Source organism: Corticium candelabrum, chromosome 2 (assembly GCF_963422355.1).
Source record: "Corticium candelabrum chromosome 2, ooCorCand1.1, whole genome shotgun sequence".
In the NCBI taxonomy this organism is placed as follows: Eukaryota; Metazoa; Porifera; class Homoscleromorpha; order Homosclerophorida; family Plakinidae; genus Corticium; species Corticium candelabrum.
The window spans coordinates 1,509,552-1,522,307 of NC_085086.1; the positions used below are offsets into that span (position 1 = coordinate 1,509,552).

At 32.0% G+C, this 12,756-nt stretch overlaps 2 protein-coding genes across 2 annotated transcripts; both read right to left on the minus strand.

Annotated features, from left to right (window-relative positions):
• Positions 1-1,151: 1,151 nt before the first annotated feature.
• Positions 1,152-3,118, minus strand: LOC134198585 (uncharacterized). Its single transcript, XM_062668001.1, has 5 exons — positions 3,113-3,118; positions 2,390-2,439; positions 2,165-2,318; positions 1,664-1,718; positions 1,152-1,602 (listed from the first exon to the last, which is right to left on the minus strand). Exons 2-5 carry the CDS (start codon positions 2,390-2,392, stop codon positions 1,278-1,280), a joined length of 537 nt encoding a protein of 178 aa, XP_062523985.1. The 5' UTR covers positions 2,393-2,439; positions 3,113-3,118; the 3' UTR covers positions 1,152-1,277.
• An 81-nt stretch (positions 3,119-3,199) lies between these two features.
• Positions 3,200-3,975, minus strand: LOC134198586 (uncharacterized). Its single transcript, XM_062668002.1, has 2 exons — positions 3,319-3,975; positions 3,200-3,241 (listed from the first exon to the last, which is right to left on the minus strand). The coding sequence occupies exons 1-2, from the start codon at positions 3,721-3,723 to the stop codon at positions 3,230-3,232; spliced, it is 417 nt and encodes a 138-aa protein (XP_062523986.1). The 5' UTR covers positions 3,724-3,975; the 3' UTR covers positions 3,200-3,229.
• Between the last annotated feature and the right edge of the window lie 8,781 nt (positions 3,976-12,756).

Here is a 12,756-nt window from a genome sequence, read left to right on the forward strand (position 1 = left end):
GTTTGTTGTTAGTTTGCGATTCTTTGTTTGTTTGTTTGATATTTCTTATATTGTTTTGTTTGTTGCTTAGCTTATTTGATTGCCTGTTTGTTTGCTCTGTTAGTTGTTAGTTAGTTTGTTTGTTAGTCTATTTGTTGTTCGTTTGTGTATCTCTCACTCTGTCTATCTATGTATTTGTAGAGTTTTTCTTTCTTGTTTGTTTCTTCGTTAGTTAGTTTGTTTGTTTGTTGGTCTGATTGTCTGTTTTTGTTTGTTTGTCAGTCAGGTTGTTTGCTTTTGTATGTTTGTTAGGTTGTTTGTGTATTTGTTATTTCGTTTATTTATTTGTTTGTTTGTCAGTTCGTTAGTTTGTTTGTTTAGTTGTTTATTTTTGTTGGTTGTTGGTCAAATCAGTTTGTTGTTTGTGAGGTTATTTGTCTATTTGTTTTGTTCTTTGTTTATTTTTGTCGGTTTGTTTGCTTGTATATTTCTCTTGGCTTGTTTGTCTGTTTTTTGTTTGTCTTCTTGTTTTTTCTTTGTGTGTTTGTTTGTTGTCAGCAATTTCAATAATTTAACTACAATAATAGTAAATTATTACCGTAGACGTGGTAAATATCTAAGGTAGTATGCAGTAGATTTCAGTCACGTGACGTACGACTGCGAGGCAACAGCGTAGGACGTGGCCATATCAGTAATGCAACTAACTTACTTATTACTTATTACGCATGTCATAGGATTCTTTCATGACGCGATTAATTACATTCAAGCTGCATACAAGCCGAGAGTTTCCACTTCTACTTAGTGCTTCTTCATTATATCTGTGAATTAAGTTAAGATTATCCTAATATCCTTGTTTATAGCCATAGGTGTGAGACAGTCTCTCTCAAAATAAAATAAATAGATAATCAAACGGTTAAAGAAGGAGGAGTCGGTCAGACGAAACTGTCCAGAAGTCAAAAAGGTGAGGGGCGCTAACCAAGCTCCTTGTCTACAAGGAGTTGTAGTGCTGGAAAATCGATAGAAAAAGACGAAAAAACACTAGAATTCAGAAAATCACAACTGACCTCGAGAATGTGCATATACGTCGTTCTTATATTTATTACAAGCTTGCATAGAAGTACACGTGCTCAGCCAAGTGTTAACTAAGAAAGAAACGTAATGTATTGCAATACTTGATAATTAGGTAAAACAGTTTCAATACTAATTATATGTCTAAACTTAATAGAAAACCAAACAAGGTTAACTCACATGATACACACGAGATGCTAACTTACATACAATTAATATCAATTCGTCCTTCACAAAACATCCTCCACTGTCTGAGCGAGTCGCGACTTGAGTGCACCCAACAGTCCAATCAACTGCATCACCTCTAACAACTTGTCCAGTGTTGCGTCGTCGCCTTGTTTGTTAATCCAGCAGACGATCATATTCCGAATTTTTTCGGATGGAATGTCAGTGGTTGGCATCGTGCTTAGATCTACTTCGGTAACTCCCAAATAGTCACCCAATGCGGATTGTCTCTGAGCAGCCAATTGACTGACCTCGTGCAAAACAAAGACTGGAACGTCTGAGAAACTTCGGAAAAAACCTCCACGTTGACCAAGTCTGGCAGTTTGTCTTCTATAATATTATCATCACATATTAAATACAACACACAATTATTGGTTGGGTAGAGACTTACAATTGGGAGGCAAGAAGACAGACTTGAGACAAAGAAGCAGCGTGTCCAGCTGCTGCTATAAATAGAAATATCACAAATAAGTACCGCCATGTATATACTCTAAACTAACAATCATGATACATAGGAAATGTTTACTGTACAATATTAGTGACGTCAGCACTAAACGAAACACTTTTAAAAAAGATATGAAAGTGATGATGACAAGATTCTGTGCCATTCAGAAAACTAAGTTAAAGTCTATGACTGTAAAGAGTGAGTGACACAGTCACTAGTATAAATAGACATTGATAAACACCCAGATGATCGTCTTCCCTAATCAAGACATCAAGTTTTCAAAATATTTGAAAAACCTCCTGGAAATCAGCATTCGTAGCAGTACTGATAACATCAGATACTCAACTTACTCTATCATCCAGTACTTCACTATATAAAATGCATGCAGGTATATGACAACAAAACTTATTGATCATGAAGCACTCATGTTTTAGTCACTACACTCACCATTTGATTGTTCGATTCTCTCAGTTGCTATTCTACTAGCAGTAGCAAGAGCGGACGTCAGACCCTCTATTTCCTTCTCCTTCACTTCTCTTCCATGCTCTGATTGTTTCAATTCTTCTTTCAACATATCAATCTGTTGTTTCAGCTGACTTATCTACATCAACACCACAAATACTTGAAAAGCCCACAAAATAGACGTGATGATAATAAAGACATACACATTACCATCTGTTCTTTCTGTTCAACGTCACACACACGCAGTTCCTCACCATTTGCTATATAAATACCTTTACTCATATAACAGTTTGTAAAATATTCATTAAATTTTCAAAACCAATATTGCAATTTATTGATATCAATTTGTGTTGAGAATTGCAAAAATTACCAAGAGTTACACGTAAAGAGGCGCAGCAAAAATAGAGATGTGAAACGTGCTATAAATGATGCTTATTACTATGACACCTGTAAACACACACACACACACACACACACACACACACACACACACACACACACACACACACACACACACACACACACACACACACACACACACACACACACACACACACACAAACACACACACACAGACACACATACCCGCGCGCGGGAAAAGACGGACGAACGGACGGACAGACTAACAGACAGACGGACACACACACACACACACACACACACACACACACACACACAGACACAGACACAGACACAGACACAGACACAGACACAGACACAGACGCAGACGCAGACACAGACACAGACACAGACACAGACACAGACACAGACACAGACACAGACACAGACACAGACACAGACACAGACACAGACACAGACACAGACACAGACACAGACACAGACACAGACACAGACACACACACACACACACACACACACACACACACACACACACACACACACACACACACACACACACTTTGAACCTTGAACCTTGAAGCCGCCCATAGTAAAAGAAACTATGATAGCGGGGCCCTTGGATTGTGCTCCTGGGCAACTGGCAAATTACTAGGACAAAACCGCCTGTGTCTTGTGAGATTGCCTTGTTGTCTAAATGATCTTCTACATTCACATAAGAAAATTTCTCCTTAGAATCGTACATTCGCTGCACATCTGCTTTCCCCACAATTTGTGATTACCTTCTCAACACCCCTTTGACAAAGACTAAACCACCCATTCCGGTCTTGGCATCTCTGGTACCAGACGTTTTTGGTATCTACTAATTGCAGATCTTGACTAACTAGATATCTCCATCTCTTTCTTGTTCCATGGCAAGGTCTTGTCTTCCTCAATTCCCCAAACATCAGTTTCTTTGGAAGTCGTTCCTCATTCATTCTACCCACATGATCCAGCCACTTCAATCGCTGCTCCATTGTGATGTCAGGGATTGTCCAATGCATGCCAAAAGTTTCAGCTAAAACTCGTGTTGTTAACCTCTCCTGACATTGCTCAAATCTGTTGACTCCAAGTATGGTTCTATGGTTCTCACACAACGATTGTAGAAGACGTTTAGCCTTTATGTGTGTTGAGCTTTTAGCACCCATGTTTCAGATCTATACAATAGCACTGCCAAAACCACTGCTCTGTAGACTGCTCTCTTGGTAGCCACTGACAAGTTAGAATTGTTGAAAATAGGACCTCTCAAAGCTCCAAAAGCTTTGGAAGCCTTTTCGATCCTACTGGTAACATCTAGTGTGACATCTCCATCTCTTGATAAATTAGACCCCAAGTACGTAAAGCAATCCACCATCTCAATTTCGCCACTATCCATTATCAATCCACCATCTCAATTTCGCCAAATCCACCATCTCAATCCACCATCTCACCACAACTATCCACTATCCACTAGCAACTATCCACTATCCACTATCCACTATCCACTATCCACTATCCACTATCCACTATCCACTAGCCACTATCCACTATCCACTATCCACTATCCACTAGCCACTATCCACTATCCACTATCCACTATCCACTATCCACTATCCACTATCCACTATCCACTATCCACTATCCACTATCCACTATCCACTATCCACTATCCACTATCCACTATCCACTAGCCACTAGCCACTAGCCACTATCCACTATCCACTATCCACTATCCACTATCCACTATCCACTAGCCACTATCCACTATCCACTATCCACTATCCACTATCCACTATCCACTATCCACTATCCACTATCCACTATCCACTATCCACTATCCACTATCCACTATCCACTATCCACTATCCACTATCCACTATCCACTATCCACTATCCACTATCCACTATCCACTATCCACTATCCACTATCCACTATCCACTAGCCACTAGCCACTATCCACTATCCACTATCCACTAGCCACTAGCCACTATCCACTATCCACTATCCACTATCCACTATCCACTATCCACTATCCACTATCCACTATCCACTATCCACTATCCACTATCCACTATCCACTATCCACTATACACTATCCACTATCCACTATCCACTATCCACTATCCACTATCCACTATCCACTATAAACTATCCACTATCCACTATCCACTATCCACTATCCACTATCCACTATCCACTATCCACTATCCACTATCCACTATCCACTATCCACTATCCACTAGCCACTAGCCACTAGCCACTAGCCACTAGCCACTAGCCACTAGCCACTAGCCACTAGCCACTATCCACTATCCACTATCCACTATCCACTATCCACTATCCACTATCCACTATCCACTATCCACTATCCACTATCCACTATCCACTATCCACTATCCACTATCCACTATCCACTATCCACTATCCACTATCCACTATCCACTATCCACTATCCACTATCCACTATCCACTATCCACTATCCACTATCCACTATCCACTATCCACTATCCACTATCCACTATCCACTATCCACTATCCACTATCCACTATCCACTATCCACTATCCACTATCCACTATCCACTATCCACTATCCACTATCCACTATCCACTATCCACTATCCACTATCCACTATCCACTATCCACTATCCACTATCCACTAGCCACTAGCCACTATCCAGTATCCACTAGCCACTAGCCACTATCCACTATCCACTATCCACTATCCACTAGCCACTATCCACTATCCACTATCCACTATCCACTATCCACTATCCACTATCCACTATCCACTATCCACTATCCACTATCCACTATCCACTATCCACTATCCACTATCCACTATCCACTATCCACTATCCACTATCCACTATCCACTATCCACTATCCACTATAAACTATCCACTATCCACTATCCACTATCCACTATCCACTATCCACTATCCACTATCCACTATCCACTATCCAATATCCACTAGCCACTAGCCACTATCCACTAGCCACTATCCAGTATCCACTAGCCACTAGCCACTAGCCACTATCCACTATCCACTATCCACTATCCACTATCCACTAGCCACTATCCACTAGCCACTAGCCACTAGCCACTATCCACTATCCACTATCCACTATCCACTATCCACTATCCACTATCCACTATCCACTATCCACTATCCACTATCCACTATCCACTATCCACTATCCACTATCCACTATCCACTAGCCACTATCCACTATCCACTATCCACTATCCACTATCCACTATCCACTATTCACTATCCACTATCCACTATCCACTATTCACTATCCACTATCCACTATCCACTATCCACTAGCCACTATCCACTATCCACTATCCACTATAAACTATCCACTATCCACTATCCACTATCCACTATCCACTATCCACTATCCACTATCCACTATCCACTATCCACTAGCCACTATCCACTATCCACTATCCACTATCCACTAGCCACTATCCACTATCCACTATCCACTATCCACTATCCACTATCCACTATCCACTAGCCACTAGCCACTATCCACTATCCACTATCCACTATCCACTATCCACTATCCACTATCCACTATCCACTATCCACTATCCACTATCCACTATCCACTATCCACTATCCACTATCCACTATCCACTATCCACTATCCACTATCCACTATCCACTATCCACTATCCACTATCCACTATCCACTATCCACTATCCACTAGCCACTATCCACTAGCCACTAGCCACTATCCACTATCCAGTATCCAGTATCCACTAGCCACTAGCCACTATCCACTATCCACTATCCACTATCCACTATCCACTATCCACTATCCACTATCCACTATCCACTATCCACTATCCACTATCCACTATCCACTATCCACTATCCACTATCCACTATCCACTATCCACTATCCACTATCCACTATCCACTATCCACTATCCACTATCCACTATCCACTATCCACTATCCACTATCCACTATCAACAATCCACTATCCACTATCCACTATCCATTATCCACTATCTATTATCTATTATCTATTATCTATTATCTATTATTTATTATTTATTATTTATTATTTATTATTTATTATTTATTATTTATTATTTATTATATATTACTTATTATTTATTATTATTATTTATTATTTATTATTTATTATTTATTGTTTTGTTATTTATTATTTATTATTTATTATTTATTATTTATTATTTATTATTCATTATTTATTATTTATTATTTACTATTTATTATTTATTATCTATTATCTATTATCTATTATCTATTATCAGTTATCCATTATCCATTATCCATTATCCATTATCCATTATCCATTATCCATTATCAATCATCCATTATCCAATATCCATTATCCAATATCCATTATCAATTATCCATATTTATTATCTATTATCTATTATCTATTATCTATTATCTATTATCCATTATTTATTATTTATTATTTTGTTATTTATTATTTATTATTTATTATTTATTATTTATTATTAATTATTTATTATTTAGTATTTATTATTTATTATTTATTATTCATTATTTATTATTTATTATTTATTATTTATTATTTATTATTTATTATTTATTATTTATTATTTATTATTTATTATTTATTATTTATTATTTATTATTTATTATTTATGATAATTATCAATTATCCATTATCAATTATCCATTATCCATTATCCATTATCCATTATCCATTATCCATTATCCATTATCCATTATTCATTATCTAATATCCATTATCCATTATCCATTATCCATTATCTAATATCCATTATCTATTATCCATTATCCATTATCTAATATCCATTATCTATTATCTATCATCCATTATCCATTATCCATTATCCATTATCCATTATCCATTATCCATTATCAATTATCCATTATCCATTATCCATTATCTATTATTCATTATCTATTATACATTATCCATTATCCATTATCCATTATCTAATATCCATTATCCATTATCCATTATCCATTATCCATTATCCATTATCCATTATCCATTATTCATTATCTATTATACATTATCCATTATCCATTATCCATTATCTAATATCCATTATCCATTATCCATTATCCATCATCCATTATCTATTATCCATTATCCATTATCCATTATCCATTATCCATTATCCATTATCCATTATCCATTATCCATTATCCATTATCCATTATCCATTATTTATTATCTATTATCTATTATCTATTATCTATTATTTATTATCTATTATTTATTATTTATTGTTTATTATTTATTATCTATTATTCATTATCTATTATCTATTATTTATTATTTATTATTTTGTTAGTTATTATTTATTATTTATTATTTATTATTTATTATTTATTATTTACTATATATTATCCGTTATCCGTTATCCGTTATCTATTATCCATTATCCATTATCCATTATCCATTATCCATTATCCATTATGCATTATTTATTATCTATTATCTATTATGCATTATCCATTATCCATTATCCATTATCCATTATCCATTATCCATTATCCATTATCCATTACCCATTACCCATTATCCATTACCCATTACCCATTACCCATTACCCATTACCCATTACCCATTACCCATTATCCATTAACCATTACCCATTACCCATTACCCATTACCCATTACCCATTACCCATTATCCATTATCCATTATCCATTATTCATTATCCACTACCCACTACCCACTACCCACTACCCACTACCCACTACCCATTACCCATTACCCATTACCCATTACCCATTATCCAATATCCATTATCCATTATCCATTACCCATTACCCATTACCCATTACCCATTACCCATTACCCATTACCCATTACCCATTATCCATTATCCATTACCCATTATCCATTATCCATTATCCATTATCCATTATTCATTATCTATTATCCATTATCCATTATCCATCATCCATTATCTATTATCCATTATCCATTATCCATTATCCATTATCCATTATCCATTATCCATTATTCATTATCTATTATACATTATCCATTATCCATTATCCATTATCCAATATCCATTATCCATTATCCATTACCCATTACCCATTACCCATTACCCATTACCCATTACCCATTACCCATTACCCATTATCCATTATCCATTACCCATTATCCATTATCCATTATCCATTATCCATTATTCATTATCTATTATCCATTATCCATTATCCATCATCCATTATCTATTATCCATTATCCATTATCCACTATCCATTATCCATTATCCATTATCCATTATCCATTATCCATTATCCATTATCCATTATGCATTATCCATTATCCATTATGCATTATTTATTATCTATTATCTATTATTCATTATCTATTATCTATTATTTATTATTTATTATTTTGTTAGTTATTATTTATTATTTATTATTTATTATTTATTATTTACTATATATTATCCGTTATCCGTTATCCGTTATCTATTATGCATTATCCATTATCCATTATCCATTATCCATTATCCATTATCCATTATCCATTATCCATTACCCATTACCCATTATCCATTACCCATTACCCATTACCCATTACCCATTACCCATTACCCATTACCCATTATCCATTAACCATTACCCACTACCCACTACCCACTACCCACTACCCACTACCCACTACCCATTACCCATTACCCATTACCCATTACCCATTACCCATTATCCAATATCCATTATCCATTATCCATTACCCATTACCCATTACCCATTACCCATTACCCATTACCCATTACCCATTACCCATTACCCATTATCCATTATCCATTATTCATTATCTATTACCCATTATCCATTATCCATTATCTAATATCCATTATCCATTATCCATTATCTATCATCCATTATCCATTATCCATCATCCATTATCTATTATCCATTATCCATTATCCATTATCCATTATCCATTATCCATTATCCATTATCCATTATGCATTATTTATTATCTATTATCTATTATTCATTATCTATTATCTATTATTTATTATTTATTATTTTGTTAGTTATTATTTATTATTTATTATTTATTATTTATTATTTATTATTTACTATATATTATCCGTTATCCGTAATCCGTTATCTATTATCCATTATCCATTATCCATTATCCATTATCCATTATCCATTATGCATTATTTATTATCTATTATCTATTATCTATTATCTATTATTTATTATCTATTATTTATTATTTATTATTTATTATTTTCTTATTTATTATTTATTGTTTATTATTTATTATTTATTATTTATTATTTATTATTTATTATTTATTATTTATTATTTATTATACATTATTTATTATTTATTATTTATTATCCATTATCCATCATCCATCATCCATCATCCATCATCCATCATTCAATATCCATCATCCATTATCCATTATCCATTATCCATTATCCATTATTCATTATCCATTATCCATTATCCATTATCCATTATCCATTATCCATTACCCATTACCCATTACCCATTACCCATTACCCATTACCCATTACCCATTATCCAATATCCATTATCCATTATCCATTACCCATTACCCATTACCCATTACCCATTACCCATTACCCATTATCCATTATCCATTATCCACTACCCACTACCCACTACCCACTACCCACTACCCACTACCCACTACCCACTACCCACTACCCATTACCCATTACCCATTACCCATTACCCATTACCCATTATCCAATATCCATTATCCATTATCCGTTACCCATTACCCATTACCCATTACCCATTACCCATTACCCATTATCCAATATCCATTATCCATTATCCGTTACCCATTACCCATTACCCATTACCCATTACCCATTACCCATTACCCATTACCCATTACCCATTACCCATTACCCATTATCCATTACCCATTATCCAATATCCATTATCCATTACCCATTATCCATTATTCATTATCCATTATCTTTTATCTATTATCTATTATCTATTGTCTATTATTTATTATTTATTATTTATTATTTATTATTTTTTATTTATTATTTATTATTTATTATTTATTATTTATTTATTATTATTTATTATTTATTATTTATTATTTATTGTTTTGTTATTTATTATTTATTATTTATTATTTATTATTTATTATTTATTATTTATTATTTATTATTTATTATTTATTATATATTACTTATTATTTATTTATTATTATTTATTATTTATTATTTATTATTTATTGTTTTGTTATTTATTATTTATTATTTATTATTTATTATTTATTATTTATTATTTATTATTTATTATTTATTATTTATTATCTATTATCTATAATTTACCTGTTATCCATTATCCATTATCCATTATCCATTATCTATTATCTAATATCCATTATCCATTATCCATTATCCATTATCCATTATCCATCATCCATTATCTATTATCCATTATCATTATCCATTATCCATTATCCATTATCCATTATCCATTATCCATTATCCATTATCCATTATCATTATCCATTATGCATTATTTATTATCTATTATCTATTATCTATTATTTATTATCTATTATTTATTATTTATTATTTATTATTTATTATATATTACTTATTATTTATTATCTATTATCTATTATCTTTATCAGTTATCCATTATCCATTATCCATTATCCATTATCCATTATCCAATATCCATTATCCATTATCCATTATCCATTATCATTATCCATTATGCATTATTTATTATCTATTATCTATTATCTATTATCTATTATCTATTATCTATTATTTATTATTTATTATTTATTATGTATTATTTATTATTTATTATTTATTATATATTACTTATTATTTATTATCTATTATCTATTATCTGTATCAGTTATCCATTATCCATTATCCATTATCCATTATCCAATATCCATTATCCATTATCCATTATCCATTATCCATTATCCATTATCCATTATCCATTATCCATTATCCATCATCCATTATCCATTATCCATTATCCATTATCCATTATCCATTATCTAATATCCATTATCCATTATCCATTATCTATCATCCATTATCCATTATCCATCATCCATTATCTATTATCCATTATCCATTATCCATTATCCATTATCTAATATCCATTATCCATTATCCATTATCTATCATCCATTATCCATTATCCATCATCCATTATCTATTATCCATTATCCATTATCCATTATCCATTATCCATTATCCATTATCCATTATCCATTATCCATTATCCATTATCCATTATGCATTATTTATTATCTATTATCTATTATTTATTATCTATTATCTATTATTTATTATTTAATATTTTGTTATTTATTATTTATTATTTATTATTTATTATTTATTATTTATTATTTATTATTTATTATCCATTATCCATTATCCATTATCCATTATGCATTATCCATTATCCATTATCCATTATCCATTATCCATTATCCATTATCCAATATCCATTATCCATTATCCATTATCCATTATCCATTATCCATTATCCATTATCCATTATCCATTATCCATCATCCATTATCCATTATCCATTATCCATTATCCATTATCCATTATCTAATATCCATTATCCATTATCCATTATCTATCATCCATTATCCATTATCCATCATCCATTATCTATTATCCATTATCCATTATCCATTATCCATTATCTAATATCCATTATCCATTATCCATTATCTATCATCCATTATCCATTATCCATCATCCATTATCTATTATCCATTATCCATTATCCATTATCCATTATCCATTATCCATTATCCATTATCCATTATCCATTATCCATTATCCATTATGCATTATTTATTATCTATTATCTATTATTTATTATCTATTATCTATTATTTATTATTTAATATTTTGTTATTTATTATTTATTATTTATTATTTATTATTTATTATTTATTATTTATTATTTATTATTTATTATCCGTTATCCGTTATCCGTTATCCGTTATCCATTATCCATTATCCATTATCCATTATCCATTATCCATTATGCATTATTTATTATCTATTATCTATTATCTATTATCTATTATTTATTATCTATTATCTATTATTTATTATTTATTATTTTGTTATTTATTATTTATTGTTTATTATTTATTATTTATTA

Coding starts and splice junctions, on each gene's coding strand:
- LOC134198585 (XM_062668001.1), bottom strand. Junction 1,719..2,164: donor GAGAATCGAACAATCAAATG/GTGAGTGTAGTG, acceptor TTCTATTTATAG/CAGCAGCTGGACACGCTGCT. Junction 1,603..1,663: donor TGTCTTCTTGCCTCCCAATT/GTAAGTCTCTAC, acceptor ATAATATTATAG/AAGACAAACTGCCAGACTTG.
- LOC134198586 (XM_062668002.1), bottom strand. CDS start 3,723: ATGGGTGCTAAAAGCTCAACACACATAAAGGCTAAACGTCTTCTACAA.